The sequence below is a fragment of the Mytilus californianus genome, unplaced genomic scaffold (assembly GCF_021869535.1).
Source record: "Mytilus californianus isolate M0D057914Y unplaced genomic scaffold, xbMytCali1.0.p SCAF_1, whole genome shotgun sequence".
Classification (NCBI taxonomy): domain Eukaryota; kingdom Metazoa; phylum Mollusca; class Bivalvia; order Mytilida; family Mytilidae; genus Mytilus; species Mytilus californianus.
In genome coordinates, this window is record NW_026262581.1 from 15,286,973 (window position 1) to 15,307,719 (window position 20,747).

General features: G+C 32.5%; 1 protein-coding gene across 2 annotated transcripts in view; it reads left to right on the top strand.

Annotated features, from left to right (window-relative positions):
• Window positions 1-18,268, top strand: part of LOC127710512 (non-structural maintenance of chromosomes element 3 homolog) — a 33,001-nt gene extending 14,733 nt beyond the window's left edge. Inside the window, exons 1-8 of one of the 2 annotated variants that reach the window (XM_052216546.1) lie at window positions 5,332-5,413; window positions 7,742-7,925; window positions 8,635-8,714; window positions 10,898-11,028; window positions 11,878-11,960; window positions 15,669-15,711; window positions 16,930-17,107; window positions 17,951-18,268. In XM_052216546.1, the coding sequence (XP_052072506.1) occupies window positions 5,396-5,413; window positions 7,742-7,925; window positions 8,635-8,714; window positions 10,898-11,028; window positions 11,878-11,960; window positions 15,669-15,711; window positions 16,930-17,107; window positions 17,951-18,040 (807 nt within the window). In that variant the 5' untranslated portion in view covers window positions 5,332-5,395 and the 3' untranslated portion in view covers window positions 18,041-18,268. Of the gene's footprint in view, window positions 1-5,331; window positions 5,414-7,741; window positions 7,926-8,634; window positions 8,715-10,897; window positions 11,029-11,877; window positions 11,961-15,668; window positions 15,712-16,929; window positions 17,108-17,950 lie in introns of those variants that run through there. The other variant, XM_052216472.1, reaches the window with a different exon arrangement.
• The last annotated feature ends 2,479 nt before the right edge of the window (window positions 18,269-20,747 follow it).

Below are 20,747 nucleotides of genomic sequence, written 5' to 3' on the forward strand. Positions count from 1 at the left end.
TATACAACTGAATACCAATTAACATTCGCCTACCCCAAAATGGTTCCCCTTGAACTGACCTGATCACAAACTAATACATGTTAACTTAGCAAAATTCTCAAAGTCAATAGACCATGACTAAGGGAGCCAAATAATCTCCATGGAAATGAGACATGCCAATACGTATACGTACAACTGCATACCAAATATCATTGACCTACCACTAGTGGTTCCCTATAAACTGACCTAATCACAAACTAGTACATGTAAAATAAGCAAAAGTTTCAAAGTCAATAGACAATGACTGAGGGGTTAGGGCCAAATAATCTACATGGAAATGAGATGTGCCAATGCTAATACAACTGCATACGGCAAAATATGATTGACCAACCACTTGTGGTTCACCATAAACTAGACCTAATCACAAACTAATACATTGTTGACGACGCCGCCTCCGATGCTGGAAACATAATACCTATATTTCTCTCTTTTTGACTCCGTCAAGGCGAGACAAAAAATGAAATAGTGTGTTTTAAATATTTATCGCAGTTGTTAATCATAGTTGTGCATTTGTTTTTTAATCATATTATCTACGTACAATATATATATGCTGACTTAATTTGAATTTCTAAAAGATCGATTTACCTTATTTTGAATGTTGTCGTGTTGTTTAAAGACTTCAGTGTTGAGTATTAAATTTGTCAGGTACAACTGGGACTATTATACTAATAAGTATAATAGTCCCAGGGTACAACTATAGAATGTTTTGCTTGATATAAAGTTAATGCATCATGTTAATCTATAAAACCCGGAACTTCAACTTATTTAACATTTTAAATTAGTAAAAAAATTAGTTCAGGAACAAATTTTACAGTGCTGGAACATATATTTCCTTATAATATATATTCCGGGTATAAATTTTCTGTGATATAAATTCCGGTGGAACATATTTCCTATGAAATAAGTTCCGGCGGAACAAATGTCACGACGGAACAATTTTTTTGTTACAAAAAATAATCTTAATAGCAAATAAAATGCTCCGCAGGGCGCAGCTTGATACGACCGCAGAGGTCGAACCCTGAACAGTTGGGGCAAGTATGGACACAACATTCAAGCTTGATACAGCTTTGCATTTTGATTGTGATTAAATATTTGACACAGCATAGGTTTCTGACACAGAATGAATGTGGTCTAAGAACTTAAAAATTTTAAATTGGACATTCATCTATTATGGTCCAATATCCAAAATCTAAATACATGGTTAGATTCAGCATATCAAAGAACCCCAAGAATTCAATTTTTGATGAAATCAAACAAAGTTTAATTTTTGACCCTTTTGACCTCAATATGGACAAAGTTGATAACGGGGCCCAAAAATCAAAAATCTAAAAACATGGTTAGATTCAGCATATCAAAGAACCCCATATATTCAATTTTTGTTGAAATCAAACAAAGTTTAATTTTGGACCCCAATTTGGACTAACTTGAAAACTGGGCCCATAATCAAAAATCTAAATACATGTTTAGATTCAGCATATTAAAGAACCCTAAGAATTCAATTTTTGTTAAAATCAAACTAAGTTTAATTTTGGACCCTTTGGACCTTAATGTAGACCAATTTGAAAACGGAATCAAAAATTAAGAATCTAAATACACGGTTAGATTCGGCATATCAAAAAACCCCAATGATTCAATTTTTGATGAAATCAAACAAAGTTTAATTTTGAACCCTTTGGACCTCAATGTGGACCAATTTAAAAACGGGGCCCAAAATCCAAAAACTAAATACACGGTTAGATTCAGCATATTAAAGAACCCCAAGATTTCAAGAATAAAACCCCATTGAAATTGGTCAAGAAATAAGCAATTTATACGAAGTATCTTCTTTTGCACAATTCTGTGCAATTAAATATTTCTTGCTATTGCGCAATACTGTACAATTGACAATTTCTTGCTATTGCGCAATATTGTGTTTTGGATATTTCTTGCTATTGCGCAATACTGTGCAATTGAAGATTTCTTGCTATTGCGCAATACTGTGCAATTGAAGATTTCTTGCTATTGCGCAATTGAAGATTTCTTGCTATTGTGCAATACTGTGCAATTGAAAATTTCTTGCTATTGCACAATACTTATTATATAATAATTTACACATCCTGGTTGGTGTGTATCTCCTACCATATCATTATTATTTGCTTTTAAATATAAATCAGAAATAACCAACTTAAAATGGAAAATTTTAAAAGAAAAAAAAAGGAAAAAAAGAAAAAAAAAAGGAAAAAAAAAATCCTCCCCCCCCAAATTTTTTGAACCCCCTTATGATTCATCACCCCCAAACTCAATCCTAGCATTCCCTTTGTGGTATGGTACCTTGCAGTACAATTTCAAAGAGATCCATTCACTTGAACACAAGTTATTGTCTGGAAACTAGAAAAAATGTGTTTTTTGGCCCCTTTTTGGCCCCAAATTCCTAGGGCAATTACCCCCAAACTCAAACCCAGCTTTCCCTTTGTGATATGGAACCTTGTAGTATAATTTCAGAAAGATCCATACACTTACACACAAGTTATTGTCATGAAACTAGAAAAATGCTTGTTTTTTGCCCCTTTTTGGCCCCTAATTCCTAAAATTTTGAGGCAATTACCCCCAAAATCAATCCCAGCATTCCTTTTGTGATATGGAACCTTGTGGTACAATGTCAGAGAGATCCATACACTAACACACAAGTTATTGTCTGGAAACTAGAAAAAATGTGTTTTTTGGCCCCTTTTTGGCCCCAAATTCCTAGGGCAATTACCCCCAAACTCAAACCCAGCTTTCCCTTTGTGATATGGAACCTTGTAGTATAATTTCAGAAAGATCCATACACTTACACACAAGTTATTGTCATGAAACTAGAAAAATGCTTGTTTTTTGCCCCTTTTTGGCCCCTAATTCCTAAAATATTGAGGCAATTACCCCCAAAATCAATCCCAGCATTCCTTTTGTGATATGGAACCTTGTGGTACAATGTCAGAGAGATCCATACACTAACACACAAGTTATTGTCTGGAAACTAGAAAAATGTGTTTTTTGGCCCCTTTTTGGCCCCAAATTCCTAGGGCAATTACCCCCAAACTCAAACCCAGCTTTCCCTTTGTGATATGGAACCTTGTAGTATAATTTCAGAAAGATCCATACACTTACACACAAGTTATTGTCCTGAAACTAGAAAAATGCTTGTTTTTTGCCCCTTTTTGGCCCCTAATTCCTAAAATATTGAGGCAATTACCCCTATCATCAATCCCAGCATTCCCTTTGTGGTATGGTACCTTGCAGTACAATTTCAGAGAGATCCATACACTTGAACACAATTTATTGTCTGGAAACTAGAAAAATGCTTATTTTTGGCCCCTTTTTGGCCCCCAATTCCCAAACGTTTCGGCAATTACCCCCAAACTCAATTCCAGCTTTCCCTTTGTGATATGGAACCTTGAAGTATAATTTCAGAAAGATCCATACACTTACACACAAGTTATTGTCATGAAACTAGAAAAATGCTTGTTTTTTGCCCCTTTTTTGGCCTCTAATTCTTAAAATTTTGAGGCAATTATCCCCAAAATCAATCCCAGCATTCCTTTTGTGATACAATGTCAGAGAGATCCATCCACTAACACACAAGTTATGTCTGGAAGTTACAAAAATGCTTATTTTTTGCCCCTTTTTTCCTTTACTGTTGGTACCATAACTCCCAAAATCAATCCCAACCTTCCTTTTGTGGTATTGAACCTTGTGGTAAAATTTCATAGAGATCCATTCACTTAAACTAAAGTTAGAGTGCGAAAACCAATGTGTCTTCGGACGACGCCGGACGACGACGACTACGACGACGCCAACGTCATACCAATATACGACCACAAAAATTTTTTTGCGGTCGTATAAAAATAATTCAGATATTACTTGAAACTATGAGCAGGGTCAGGAACAAACTTCTCAGTACTGTTTGTTTTGAGGTTTATTGACTATTTATACTAGACATGCTATATGAGAGAAAGAGAAAGAAAAGAAAATTATAAATTTTTAAAAGACGAAAATACTGTTGGCATTTTAAAAGATTATTCTTAATTGTATGTTTTTTACAAGAATTGTAAAACAAGTATAAACATACATATACTATGATCATAAAACAAAAAGACATTTATATGTCAACATACGAACGGTCTCCCACAAAATATTATGTCAATCCAGTATCTCAAGCTTTTAAGGGTAAGTATGATGAGGGCCTTATTCGTCATCCAACATTAAATGGTATAGTAAATAAATATGAAGATATGTACAAGTAAAACAATAACAAAAGATACAGTATCAACATGATCAAGCTGTATGCTTGATAAAGTTTTGGTCAAATTTGTCGATTCTCTTATGTTGGTGGCCTCATAGTGAACTTAAAATAGCTTTGCAGAACTTATCACCTTCTTTATAACCATCAACGTCTATTATGATTTGAAAAAGAATGGCGGCGAAACTACTATGTTTTGAATTTCAGCCGCTTACAATGCGTAGGTCTTATACCAAATAATCTGAAAAAAGAAACGTACATTTAAGTGTTAAGGATACTCATTATTCAAATATAGAAAAAGAGGTGTGGGGCATTCCACATTGCAGTCCAACTACAATGAATAGACAAAATCTTCATCGACAATAAAAATAACCATACATATATGTGAAGCTTTACATTTTAAGGATCCTTTTTGAAAAGATGTGAGATACCGTTGGACATATATTAATTGTGTTCTTATATGTTTAAATTTTACTCCGTTTCACTCTCTACACTTTTTGATGCCTATTATGAACGAAAAACTTTCAGGTGGAAGCGGCCATACTTTTCTAACACAAATAAATAAACAAACAACCAAAGAAAAAGTCAACGAACAACTCCGATATCTGTTTGAAAAAAAAATAATCGATAAAAAGACATTACCCCTCCATTTCCAGTGTTAATACTTTCCCCAAGAGAAATTAGTAAATCTAAAAAAAATGTTTAAGCCTTTTATATTTTTTGTAATCCACTGTTCTGTTCTGTACAGGTATTTATCCACTACAATTTACATACAATTCTGAACGAATTAAACAACAAAGAGAAAACATTTTCCACTTTCATCAGCTATGAGACGGCTAGCTTTTTAGAAAGCTTCAGTAAACAAGAGTAACTATGTGAAACTTTCTTCAACATTTCATTGCACACATTATAATATATACAGTATTATAGTAATCTCAGTGCTAGGAGGTGAAAAGGTTGTGTAATCGCGATCTTAAAGTTATGGTCCGAGTTTGTTAGAGGCCGAGTTCACCTGTAACGTACATTCAAGCACCGATAATACTAGGATTGAATGCCGCCACTATCCAACAATCTGAAAATTTCTATAAACTGATAAATATGCCTAGAACAAAAAATGTACAGTACATACATGGCATATAGATATGCAAAAAATATAAACATTGTTTTATGTAACCGTACCTAATTTTTAAACGACTCCGAGTTAAGGTTGATTTCAACTGTTTAACCAAAAAATTATGGCTGTTTACATTACGAACTCTAAATTCTACATGCACACACAAACCTGGAAAACTTGAAAACTTTAAGTCCTGGCAGCACATAGATAAATCGAACATGAATCCAATTTGTGTTTTAGAATGACCAGACCTTTTTGGTGGTTACTATTTCACAACTGAACAAGATTGGCAAAAACCGGTCAACTGGTCAATACTGGTATAGACCAGGCCAGTGGTGAATACCATGATACTGGCAAATACTGGTCAATTGAAATTACAATAATTACTTAGTCACCAGTACCTACCTAGTCAATTTGTACCATTAATCTGAAACATAATGCATTTTCACAAATATTGTGCTTATAAATAAGAACATTCATCACCATTGGGCCAATTAAAATTACTGTGGTTGATCAGTAGACTTTTATCCTTGCCCACCCTGACTTTTTTATTTTAAAAAAAATTACGATTAACAGATTTGTTTCATGTCAGTTACCATGATCACCAGTAAAAGCTGATAGTTTCATTTCAAAGAAAACACCCTGTTGCAAAATTAACATGGTTTTTATATATTTTCTTTTGAGTAATGAAACTGAAATAATTAATTCAGTCAAAATATTCCACTGCTTTAAATGTTGGCTATACATATACACTTGCAAGTATTAGAGATTGATAATGCTAAAGGCCTCAACTATTTGGGTTACAAGAAATTAACAATATGTCAAATACACAAATCGGGTTTAAGTCGCTTATTTCTGTATACATCAGAAAACTGTGGATAAACAAAAAATAAATGGTCATTTCAGGAATGAAAAAAAAAAAACAGCTCCTCGTTGCTTTTCATCAACTTTCAGGATACATAGTGAATAATTAGCTTTAAGCACGTAAACACATGACAAACACGTCGCACAAAAATAACACTTTACCATATTCGTGTCATAAACTAAGTAGACCTGTCCAACAGAAAGATGGGGATATCGGTTTCATCCTTTGGCAGGCAATCTTGCTTTTGATATCCAAATGGATGAACATTTTTTTTCAATCTATGAACAAGAAAATTCCAAATCTGTTACTTTTAACTTGACATCTATCACGTTTGGACGGGTCCATTTTATCTATGAGATGAAAAATCTTACGGAATTAAGAAATAAAAGGAAAACAAACTTATTGTAATGGGCTTTTACCATAGGTTTCGTTTCACCAAACTATTTACGTTAAAAATATTTCAAGGTCAGTTTTGATTGTCTATTTTTAGGGACACAAACACCATGAACACTACAGATTATTTTTAGATTTTTATTCTTTAATCTCTTAGAAATGTTTTAACATGCTTAAATAATGCATTTAAGTCAAGGAAAATGTTGCTGCGCAGATATTTTTATTTATATTTCAGGGACAATATATTTTTTAGGGTCGGCAGGAATAAAAAAGCATGAACATGATTATTTTTCTGAAAATCAGAAAAATAGGGTCAGCGGATCCGTAAACCAACAAATTAAAAAACCTGGTCTAAGATGCAAACAGATTGATGAACGCTGAATTGTTTCTTCCTTTTTTAATTTCATTTTACTCAACTTTAGAATGTATTGTTTGGTGTTACTTTGTAAAAGTCAATAGAAATTGCAGTTAATCATGTAAAGCTTAACACATTTTGTATATAACAAAAAATTGATATAAGGTATGTACACTTTCAATGTGTAAAAAATATAATTCCCTGGACTACTATATTGTGAAGTCCCTTTATATGGTAGAAAGGAATATTATCAAGTGTACTATAAAAATCTAACCCATCTTATAATAATGTGTTATAATCCTGGAATAATTGGATGTCAAAAGTACATGTTAATTAAACATGTTAAAAGGTTGTAACAAAAAGCAAAATTTGGCACAAAATTTTCAAATATTTATTTAGTAATTAAAAGGTAGATGGTTTATTTATGTAAGTACTCAGAAATCAGAAAAAATTATGTCATTGACAACAAATATCCAGTGATAGCGTGATTCTTACCGGTGTTCAACCTTGGATGAAATCCAATTTTACATGTTTTGGGGGACAGAAGGCTGGGATAAATGAACAAAAATACACAGGACAGAAAGTCACTAAATTGGTAGATCCAAAAAATCAATTAACTATCAAATGTTTGAATACTGTATATGTGAAATTGTTTTAGAAATAATGCCTTCTACATGATCTATAAGATAAATTCATTGTTATATTTGTTTTCTTCAGCATGTTGATGATGAGATGCCTTCAGGTTCTCAGATTTCAGCCTCACAATCCATGACACAATCCATGACACAGGCAGAAAAGGCAGCCCAGAACATGGATCCTGCAGAACAAGAGAAAAGATTAAATGACCTGGTACAGTACCTTCTGATAATGGATCAGAAAAAAATTCCAATTAAAAAAATAGGTAATTATATATAATACTGTTTATATTAATTATAACATGAATTTTCGTAAAGTTTCTAAGTCTGTAGTGTCGCATAAACGAATACAATTTACATGAACAAATTTTTTGATAATACTTTAAAAAAAAGTGGTGTTAGTCTTTTGAACTCTTGTGGATAGTTGTCTCATTGACAATCATACCACATCTCCTTATTTTTGGTGGAATAAGACTTTTAAGTCTTCTGAAATCCAATACTGCTGTATGGTTATAAGTCTAGACATAGAACGTTTCCAGTAGTGTTTCTGTATCCCTTTCTGTACTTTATAATTTTATAACTTCCATGCCTCATCTCGACACTGATATGTAGACATGATCAGTAACAATTTTGTAAAATAGCATAGATCTGCATCATTTTATGAAACAAAGACAGAGAAACAAATGGACTGTTACATGAATTCAGGCTTGTATAGTCAGCAGTTTTTTACTCCAAAATTAAAATTACCAGGCAGGGGTGCATATGAATTTTATTTAGAGAAGTGGAATTTCATCAGTCCTAGGGAGCCAGCAATTCCCCAAAGGGATTATATAAGAGTGGGGTTTGCTTTAATAGCACAACAACACATGCATTCTTGTTTTATTTGATGGTTATAGGCCATTCATGTCTCACATCTAGTTAAATAAATACAACCATTTAGTTTCATTACCATAATTTTGTTTTGTTTTGGTACAGATATCAATAAGCAGGTTCTGAAAGAATTCAGTAAAACATTCCCGTACATGATTAAAAAGGCTGGAGAAAAGCTGCTTAAAGTAAGTACATGCTTTATTCAAAAACACCTTTCACTTCATCAATTAACAATTTACTTCACTAGTCCAGCATTCCAGTAAAGGGTACCTGTTTGTTAACATGCTATATTTGTTTGTCCAGCAACATAAAGGAAGACATAGGTGTTACTTTATTAACATAGTCATCAAAACCAAATATTCAGTTTCCTGATAAGTATAAAAAGAGATATTGCCCTTAAAATATGATTTTTACCAATTTTTTTTGTTTTTGCAGAAACTATGGTAGATAGAGAGAGACTTTAAATGGCATGTTTAAACACACATTAATATGCATTAAACAGCAAAATAGTTGTTGATGCAACATCTGCAGAAAAAATTTCATGTGAGCGATTCAGGCTTTCAGGAGCCTATTGTTGAAAGGAGCATTCTCCAGCACTGGCACAGTGGGACTGAATATGAACAATTCTCACGTTTTTTATGAAACTTATATAAAAGGTTTTTAGCCCTTATAAATGTTGGAAATATATATTATATGGGAAAGTGCATTTCTTAGCGCTCTCAAGGCTGCATTTCTGTCTGGATTTTCATGAAGTTTATATCATAGGTTTATATCAGTGTTACATTGTACAATGTACAAATTCAAAAATCAGCGCTGATCAATTAATTTTACTTGAGTTATGTCCCTTGGAAATGTGCATTCTGTAAAAAATTGTGTTCAAAGTGCTCTCAAGCCTGCCCATCTTGTATGATTTTAACAGACTACACGAATGAATTTTATTTTTACAGGACATTCGGTCTGGTAAACAACCTAGCTTTACCAGACCGAATAAAATTTTACCAGACCAATTTTTTTTTACATCTAATTGTATATTATCAGACAAAATACAAAAAAACTTATGATTTGTTAACTTGTGCCCTACTCCTCTCCAAAAACACACAAAAACGAAATCATGTGACAAGAGTGTAAAGGTGATGAAAGTTGTGCACAATTGCTTGAAATGCATTTCAGTGATAAAGAAAAGTAATGTCATATTCTAATGGATTTAAACTGAAAATTATTTGTGAACTAAAATTATTTAGAGTTTCTGTATAAAATATTTCCTGTTTCTTCTTTCTTTTTCATATATCTTGGTTTTCAACAGCTCTATTTTGTGACCTGCTTGGATTTAAAAAAAAATTATTTATTGTATTTGATTGGCAAACCCGGAATATTTGCCTTATCCGTTCTCGGAATCTAATCCGGTATTGTCTACATTTCCGGTTGATGGCAGCCATTGTTGTTTTCGTCAGTCAGATATGTTTTTACTCGGATTTTCACATTACTTGTTGGCGATTTTCGACATAAAGCTAGCGGTTGAACAAAATAAACATTGCTGTCATGAATAATAAAGATGAAAATGAATTTTGAGATCGTTTGGGAATTTTGCTAGAATGCTAGAAAAACCATGAAAAATAAACAACACCGGACATTCGGACTGGAATTCAACAAAATTTTACCAGACCGATCCATTATTCACCGGATTTGTCCGACGGTCCGACGCATTTCGTGTAGTCTGTTTTAATGAAATTTATTTTATATTAAAGGTTTATATTAACAAGGTTTTGGATGGGCTTCAATAATCAGCACAGATCAACTCTCTTTACAGTATTTATGCCCTTTTGAAATATAAATTATATGAAAAGTGAATAGCAAGTGCTCTCATGTCTACATTCTTGTCAGATGTTTGTGAAATTTATGAAAATAAAAAAAACCATTGTCCTTGGACATGTTGGACAGATAAAATATGGGTATCAGTGGGAGACATTGGAATACTGTTCTTTTATTACCTTTATATTTTATTATATTAATATTGTGATACAAATATTACCAGCCAGTCAAGGTAGTTAAAAACCACCCTAGTAGTATACAAATATTGAAGTCAGAATGTTGTGCCCACCAAATAATGTAATATGCAGCTATGGCATGTGAGTGTCCTTAGATTTCTTGTCATACATAGCATTTAAATTGCTCATCATATGCCTTGTTTTTGAACTTCAAAAATTCACATTCAGTTTTCATGATTTGGACTGTTTCTAAATTACTATTTAACTTGGGTCATATATCTGTTGTCTGTTACACAATAAACTGTGATAGTTATACAGGTGGGATATTTCTACATGTCTACTCCTGCATGTCTTGTTGTTTATATGATTACTCTTATTTTTAGGTATTTGGTATAGAACTGATACAGTTAGAGGACAAGCTGAAGGGAACCTATATGTTAGTTAATAGAATAGATACAGATGTAGATGAGTTAGAAGAGGCAGGACATGGACATATATTGACACCAATGCAATGGTTTGTTTTATACACCTTCTATACAGTTCAACATTAGATTCTTTAACTCAAAATGGCTGATTAAAACAATTGGAGTCACCTTAGTTGGAAGATTTTCAAACTTAAGACTTTTCCTTATTTATTTGATTAGTTATTGCCTTATTGGTAAGCTCCTTTTTAAGATCAAAGGTATGGGATTTTAAGGCAAATGTTTTTCACTATCTTTAGTATGTTTGAATCAGTTAAGTCAAACTTTATATTATTGGTATTCACTATTGGTGAACATAAGCTCCCTTTCAATTTTCAAAATTTTCCAATTTGTCTTTCTAGAGTTATTGGGCTTAAACTCTTATTTGTATTATCACAACAGTTTTGGCATTTATAGGACAGGAGTATCTTGCTCTTCTAATGCAGCTGGTTTTTGAATATTGAATCTTTCAAGTCTCAAAATTATTGTTAGAAAACCATGAAAATAAAACTAATTTGTTTGTAGCTGGTACACTCATATTTATTAAACATGTTTAATAAGCATGATAAGAACAAATAAGATTGTAGCGATTTCAAAACTGTTTCAGTTTCCTAAGTTGAAGTAATAGAAGTATGATGTGATATGTTTGCCAACACATTGGATAGCTGTACATAAAAAGGCAATGCCTTAAAGTTTTGGGGGTGTTATTACTGTTTAATTTTCAATAATTACCCAAATTGATTAAATCATTATTTCAACAATTTCTGTTCTCTGGCTAACATGCTTACTTTGTGTAGAATTTGATAGGTTTTTATGTAAACTTGCATAAAAGTATATAATATTTGCTTGACATAAAACAGGAAAGATATTTTATTGCCATATTTTTATTGATGTTTTTACAGGCCAGAAGAAGATAATTCAAAGACGGGTTTACTACTAGTGGTGTTAAGCTTGGTTTTTATGAACGGTGAAGTGATGCAAGACAGTAAGTTATGCTCGTATTTAGAATGATATGATTGCCAATGAGACAACTATCCACCAAAGTTTAAATGAAGTAGATGTAAATAATTATAGGCAACTGTACAGCCTTCAACAATGAAAATAAAATACTTTGCTGAGCGCAGCCTGATACGACCGCAGTGGCGAACCCTGAACAGTTGGGGCAAATTTGGACACAATATTCAAGTTTGATACTATCTGAATTTGGATTGTGATCAAATTTTTGACATAATATAGGTTTCTGACACAAAATAATTGTGGTCAAAGATCTTACAAATCTAATGCGCAATACTGTGCAATTGAAGATTTCTTCTTGAAACTTTTCCAAAATTTGAAATTTTAAATATTTGAAGAAAAAAAATATGAACCCTTTTAAAAAAATATTGGAATACCCCTTCCCCCCAAACTTTTTGAATACCCCTTTTAGCATTAACCATCAAACTCAATTGCGGTCTTTCCTTTGTAGTATGGAACCTTGTAGTACAATTTAAGAGAGATCCATACACTTAATCACAAGTTACTGTCTGGAAACTAGAAAAATGCTTTTTTTAACCATAAAAGCCCAATTAAATACATCATAAAAGTATTAAAATAGAAAATGACATCATAGTCATGGCTAAAATTCAAAAACCTTCATCAGCAACTTTTAATAGTAATATCTAAAAATAAAATTCCTTCATCAGCATTTAAAAGTAACTTCTAAAAATAAATTGACAGCTAGGACTTTGCAGCCATAAAAACCCATTTAAATACATCATAAAAGTATTAAAATAGAAAATGACATCATAATCATGCCTAAAATTAAAACACTTTCATCAGCAACATTAAATAGTAATATCTAAAAATAAAATTCCTTCACATACATAATCATGGCTAAAATTAAATAATTTTTAAAATAGAAAATAACATCATAATCATGCCTAAAATTAAAAGCCTCCATCAGCAACATTAAATAGTAATATCTTAAACTAAAATTCCTTCACATACATAATCATGGCTATAATTAAATTACCTTTTATTAAACATTTTTAAAATAGTAACTTCGAAAAATAAATTGACAGCTAATCACCTTAAGACAATACATTTCTTTATAAATAATTTACAAGCAGTGTAAGGGAGGTAATTTGACAATATGTGTTTGAATTGCCTCCCTTACACTGCTTTAAAATTATGTTTTGTACTTAAGTAATTGTCCATTAACCTGGAAACCCTTGTTTTCCCCTTTTTTGCCCCTTATTCCTAAACTGTTTGAGCCATAACCCCCCAAAGCAAATTCTTACCATCCCTTTGTGATATGGTAACTTGTGGTATAATTTCAGAGAGATCCATACACCATTTCACAAGTTATAGTCTGGAAACTAGAAAAATGCTTATTTGGGCCCCATTTTGGCCCCTAATTCCTGAACTGTTTAGACCATAACCCCCAAAATCAATCCTAACCTTCCTTTTGTGGTCATAAACCTTATGGTAAAATTTCATAGAAATCAATACTCTTAAACAAAAGTTATTGTCCGGAAACCAATGTGTCTTTGGAGGACAACGACGTGATACCAATATAAGACCGCAAAATTTTTGCGGTCGTATAAAAACCTATAATGTATAGTAAGCTCGCATACTTTTTAGTTGTCAGTAAGTTATACTTATTTCATGTTTCCTTTGGACTTATTGTACAAATATTTAAATTAATGTGCACTGTATGCCTTCTTCAGTTATTCAGGCAGTGAAACAGTTGAAAATTAATATGCATTAATCATTGATCTATAGCAAATAAATGATGTAGCTGGTTTACAAGCACTTTAAAAAAGCCCAATCATGCAAAATGGTTTACAAAATATTTTACAGACAGAACTATATATTTCATATATGTTAAATACAATTTATAATAAAGAACTTATAGTAATAACCTGTAATGAAATAGAATGTGTTTTCAATCTGGAAAGCCAGCCAAAAGTCAACATACCATTTTCAATAGTAGACAGGTGCCTTACGTGAGGGTACCCAAATTGCACCTATTTCAACAGTTTTTATACCCTGTCAAAAATTTTGACGGGACGGGACGTATTATGGTATACAATATCTGGCGTCTGTCTGTCTATCTGTCTGTCTGTCCGGCGTCCTCATGTGCACCGTAAGTTGAGAACGACCTATCCAAATTTCATGAAACTTAATATAGTTGTTTCTTATGATGGTCAAACGATCTGTATACTTTTTGGGGAAAATAAGATTAAAACTTGTTGAGTTACGGGACTTTGTATCTCAAAAACGATTTATGATTATTGCTTAAAAATTTACACACTTCTTAGTTATATTAATCTAAAGATCTGTATACTTTTTGGTGATGATTCAAATTTTTATTTTAGAGTTATTGAGTTTTTTGTAAAAAAAGGGGAGGGGTTTTCACATGTCGTGCCGTATCTCAAAAACGTTTTATGATTATTACTTAAAACTTTACACACTTCTTAATTATATTAATCTAAAGATCTGTATACTTTTTGGTGATGATTCAAAATTTTATTTTTAGAGTTATTGATTTTTTTATAAAAAAAGGGGGGTTTTCACATGTCGCGCCTTCTCAGAAACAATTTATGATTATTGCATAAAACCTCACATACAAGACGACGGGTATATCATGCGCACGTGGGGCAGCTGTTTATTTTCACCTACGTTTATTTATGATGCAGACAAAAGTTTCCATTCTGTGTTTATTTTGTAGATGTATCCTTATTAACTATACATGCTATATTGTTCCACCATTTCAATTTTGAAACCATATTGAATCATAGATGAACAGGTTTGAACTGACCTCCAAACAATCCATGATTCTGTAACGAGGAGTACCCAAATTGCATACATGCTTGAATTCACATCTGTAAAAATCGAATAACTGATGTTTTGTTTTATTTCTCCAAATATTTTGAACAATTTGACAAAAGTCCATGCTAACTATTCATTTTTTGAGAAATGGATGCCTGTAACATATTTTTTATTGCTAGTTTTAAAAAAAAAGCTGATTTTTTAGTGGACATAGCATGGCGACGTTCCATAGATTTAGCTTTTTCCAGTGAATACTTCATCTGTTGATATGTGCTTTGAATGTTTTGTGTTTATTTGAATATATTAAGCTATGTTGAAAAACATGCAAAATGTCAAATCATAAAACTCCAAATTGTTTAGTCTCTAAGAAAACTTGTAAGATTTCCGATGCTATTTTTATAAATGGGTGCAATATGGGTACTGTGATGTTACACAATATGTCAAGCTAAAAGAATGAATAAAAAAAAAATTGTGATTAAATTAAACAGAAACTTTTAAAGATCTTCCAAAATTCCTGACAGAGGCACATACAAATTCTGTTGGGTTAAACTACCTTAGTTCTTTGAAATCTTAACCTTGACAGATTTGTATTTTATTGTCATTTTGTTTACTCCAGTTCTATATTATATGACCAATAATGATATTATTTTTATATTATTATGAAAAAGAATATTATTATGATTTCAGAAAAATTTGTTAATTATGGAATTGTGTGGATACTCACATCATTACTTAAATAGGTAGTCCCTCTTTTTTGGTTTTGAAGAAAAAAGTTTTTACTTTGAACAAAATTGTCCAAAATTGAAGTGAATTGTTCTTTTTATAATTTATTCATCTGAACACTACAGCTTGTATCTTTCATGCTTTTTTTTCATTTCAGCTCATTTATGGCACACCCTTAGAAAGCTTGGAATTGACCAAGAGTAAGTATAGTTATTGATTTGTTCTTTCTCAGTTTAAAGTACCTATAGCTTGCTTGTCAATCATATTTAGGAATATGGTAAGCATCTACCTGTACAGTTATAAACATCCTATAAACAATTTGGGATTTATTAGGGATTTGTCCAAACTTTTAGCCACATAGTTACAAACTGAATATTAACTCTTGAAGGCCAAAGAACATTGAAAAGGTGGTAAAACGGAATTTTTTGCAATTTTGTATGCAGAAAATTACCAATGGTGAAAGTTACATGGAATAATGTTGTCTGATTTACAATTGTTTACAGATTTTGACAAATTGGTGCAGAATGCACCCATTATTTTTAAAGAAAATACCCTAAACTCATCCTTTGAATGGCATTATATGCAAAACCAATCCTTATATATTTTTTAACAACCACAGATGTTAATTACTATAAAGATTGTGTCAAATACTCCTATTTGGTCTTTTCATCTGATATTATTTTGTTCCATGCACTGCTCCTGCAGACATTTAATCATTGTATATTCAGGGAGTTGTTGTGATGATGCTCCTTATATTTGAACTTATGTTGATTTAACAAAATAATGATTTATTAATGGAAGCAGTTTAGCCTATTGCCATTCAATCAGTTAATCAGTTTTGGTACATTTGACATCTGCTAGCTATGAGTTCCCTTGAAATTTATCAGACATTGAAAAAAAACAAGGATTCTGAACTCCATTAGAGTTATCCCCCTTTGACTAGTTTGAAGGCAGACAAATTTGAACAATATATAATAGGTGATGAAATTTGTTTATGATTTGTTATTGATAGTTTGTGTTATTCAGGATCTTCACAGGGGATATGAGGCACCAGGCAAAGGGGATATACGGCACTGACAGGGAATATGAGCCTATATCCCCTGTGAAGCCTGAATAACAATTATATTTATTGGAGTGTCCTGATTTCAATATTAATTACCAATTTTATCTTTGTTTTACTTCACAGGGGATATGGGCTCATATCCCATGTTTAGGTAACCAATCAAATTGCAGGATTAACTGGGATATTTCACTTGAGTATCCTTTAATATAAGTACACATATTCAGCATATGAGAACAAGAAAATTAATTTTACTTGACCTTAAACTGGCATAAACCAGTGCTAGCCTATTGGTGGCAGATAGTCATGTAGAGTCTTCACCTGTATGTGTTTCAAATAAAATTTTTTTTTATTTCAGTATGCCACATGAGGTATTTGGGGACACAAAGAAATTGTTGACACAAGAGTTTGTAAGGCAAGGATACCTGGAGTACATCAGACAGCCTAACACAGATCCCGCAGTTTATGACTTTAGATGGGGACAGAGAGCAAGACATGAAATATCTAAAAGAACGTGTTTAAATTTTGTATGCCAGGTACGTGTTTAGATCCCAGTAATGGATTAACGTTGAATGTGTATGTTCTTTTCATCACAAGGCGATATATCACATGATCATATGATTGCTTGTTTTTTTTTAGTCAGAAATCTGACTCTGTCACCACTCTATATTTTAAGATAAGGCAGGTTTCTGAATAAAATCCTAGGAGATGTGTTAATGACTCACTTAAAGTATTAAACACATTTTAATCATTTACCATCAACTGTTCACATTAATTTGCCCTAAAATAAAAAAAACCAAACAGATAGACCAAATTTTAATTAAGAAATACACTTGCATACAGTTCCTTTATGAATCAAAATTTATAAAATATTACTCTTTCTCATTTGAAGTAGAAAGTAAGGTAAGATCAACTATAGGTCACTTCATACTGCCTTCAACAATGAGCAAACCCCATACCCTATAATAAGATTTAAAAGACCCTAGCATGACAAAATGTGAATCAATTCAAAATAGAAGAACCAACTGCCTGATTTATACTTAAACAGTAAAAGAGAAGTTTATTCAACCAAATATTTTGACAACTATGTAAATCTTACAATATAAAATTTAAAACCCAAAATGTTTTCGCACAGTTGAATTATAATTTTGAAAATAACAATTCATGTTGTTAGTAAGTCATATCTGTGTTAATGATTTTATGAATAGTTTGAGTAACTGGGAAACATGTATATTAAATAGCACTCCAGCTTTCTCCACCAATAAAAAATGGCCACCAGGAAATAACCAATAGTGCTGAAAGTGATGTTAAACGCCAATCACTATATATTATAGTAAATAGCAATGTAACATTAGTTATTATTCATATTTTAATTGCAGTTGTATGATGATAGAGACCCAGAGCAATGGACCTCCCAGTATGCAGCTGTGCTAGAAGATGAAGGAGTTCAGAATGGGGGTCAGACATGAAAGTTCAGTATGTCAAGGGAGTTAACTCTGTGATTGGAGATATGTGCCAAAATGGTCATTTAGACCAAAAACTGTCCAGAAGACTATCTGGTATTATTAGGAAGAAGAAATGAAGTGGACGTTTTTTTTTGTGAACTTGTAATGACAGCTATAGCTCCATATGTTCTTGGAGGAATCTATATTTTTTAACATGTTTTATGATCAGAATAAAGAAACAATTTACCAATATTTTATGCATTTTAAGAAAGAAAATGTTTCAACTGCCATTTTTAGAAAATCGATTACTGTGGATTCATTATTATTCGTAGGATTTCATTTTTCGTTGATTTCTTTGGTATAGGTAAAATATTCAACCAAGTACAGATTTTCATGAGGCTTTTATACAGCCTTTGACAAATATCCATGAAAATACAATTGTACCTCAATCCAGGAAAATGAATTAATCCACAGTAACTGATAAAAATATATAACAAAAAGTAAAATAACAAAAATACCAAACTCCAAGGAAAATTCAAATTGGAAAGTCCCTTATCAAATGGCAATATCAAAAGCTCAAACATATCAAGCAAATGGAAAACAACTGTCATATTCCTGACTTGGTACAGGTATTTCCTTATTTAGAAAATGATGGATTAAACCTGGTTTTATAGCTAGCTAAACTTCTCACTTGTATTCCATTATATTGACAACAATGTGTGAACAAAACTAGCAGACATAATAGGTAAAAATGTCAAAAATAGGTGTACAGCAGTGCCAGTCAACATTGTGTTATAATCTTAATCAAATATGTCAACAAAGAAAAACAAAATGGCATATAGACAAAGCACATATTAAGCAAAAATGAAAGACAAGAATTCAAGAAATGACCACAGCACAACAACACATTGGCGGGATGCATAAGTACCGAGTCACGCCATAATGATATTACAAAAAATGGACTAAACATTAAAGGAGACAAATAAAAGAACACTATAACACGTAATTAAGATGATAAACAACGTCAGTACCTAGAAACCATACTTCAAGACCATCATGAATTATTTGTGAAGTTGATACAGAATATTTATCAACAAGGTCTTGGTATCTTCCGATGAACTTTTTTAGAAAAAGGACGAGATGTTTTTTGACATAACCCTGGTTCATCAATTTTCTGCTCAGGCACTAGTGACGTTTTATAAAGTCTAAATAGCAGCTGCAAGCTCTTGAATACCAATGAGTTGGGAAATGTATATCCCATATGCAGGTGAAGTTGGTATATTGCTACTTAGGTGAGGGAAATTGATAATTTCAAAATTGAAATCGTTTCATTTGTCATAGATTCTGGTACTGAGATGACCGCTTATGTCAAATTCGAGGTACTTACTTACTTATCCTCTTCATCCCCAGTGGGACATAAGGCCACAACAAACTGCCTCCACTTCTCTCTGTCCTTAGCCATGTACTGGGCTTGGCCCCAGGTGTAACCCATTGCTTCCAATTCTGCTGTAACAGTTCTTCGCCAGGTGATTCTAGGTCTCCCTGGTTTCCTTTTTCCTGGTGGTGTCCAATATAAAGCTGTTTTAGGTGTGCGGTGTTGTGGCATTCTCAGTACATGGCCTAACCATCTAAATCTTCGCTGTTTGATTTCTGCTGTTATGCTCTTAGCATTACAAAGTCAAAAGGCTCTTGTTGCTCATCTTATTTGGCCAGAATATTCTGTTGACCTTTCTTATGCAGATAGTATGGAATGCATCTACTTTTTGAAGGTCACTAACTAAAACACGCCAAGTTTCTGAACCATACAGTAGGACAGATTTTACATTGCTGTTGTAAATTCGCAGTTTGGTCCTTAAACTGTACTGGTTGGACTTCCAGATGTATGAAGTCTTGCAAATGTTGCACGTGCCTTAGATAGTCTTGCCTTTAATTCCTTCCCTGTCCCATTATCTTTACTTATGATGCTTCCAAGGTAAGTGAAATCTTCAACACTGTCCACTGGCAGCTCATTGATTGTTATTGGTGTTGTATTTTTAGTGTTTATTGACATTACCATGGTCTTCTTGGCATTAACATTCAGACCAGTTTGCTCTGCATAGTTGTTAAGTATGTTGGTCTTCTCCTGGAGGTGTTCACTTGTTGTTGATAATATGGTAATGTCATCAGCAAAATCAAGGTCTTCTAGCTGGTTAAACATGGTCCACTGGATACCCCTTTTCTTGTCTGATGTTGTATGTCTTTGTATCTAGTCAATAGCCAATACAAATAGGATTGGTGACATAATACATCCCTGTCTTACACCAGATTTAACTTCAAATGAGTCTGAGATAGAGCTATCAAGGATGACACTGCATTCAAAGCTGTTATAAAAAGGCTTTTATAAGCATCAAAATTTTAGTTGGAATTCCATATGATTTAACAATTTTCCAAAGAGTTTCTCTATGTATACTGTCAAAGGCCTTTTTGAAGTCGTGATTAATGAAAATTGGTGTGTTCCATTCAATGCATTGCTCAATGATGTTCCTCAGAGTGAAAATTTGGTCAATGCATCCTCTGCCTCTTCTAAAGCCTGCTTGTTCTTCTCTTAGATTTTCATCCACCATTTTATCAATTCTTTTTAGGAGAATTTTGCAAAATACCTTACTAGGGACAGAGAGTAATGTAATCCCTCTCCAGTTGTCACAGTTGCGTAGATTTCCTTATCTTAAATTTCACAATCAAGCCTTTGCTC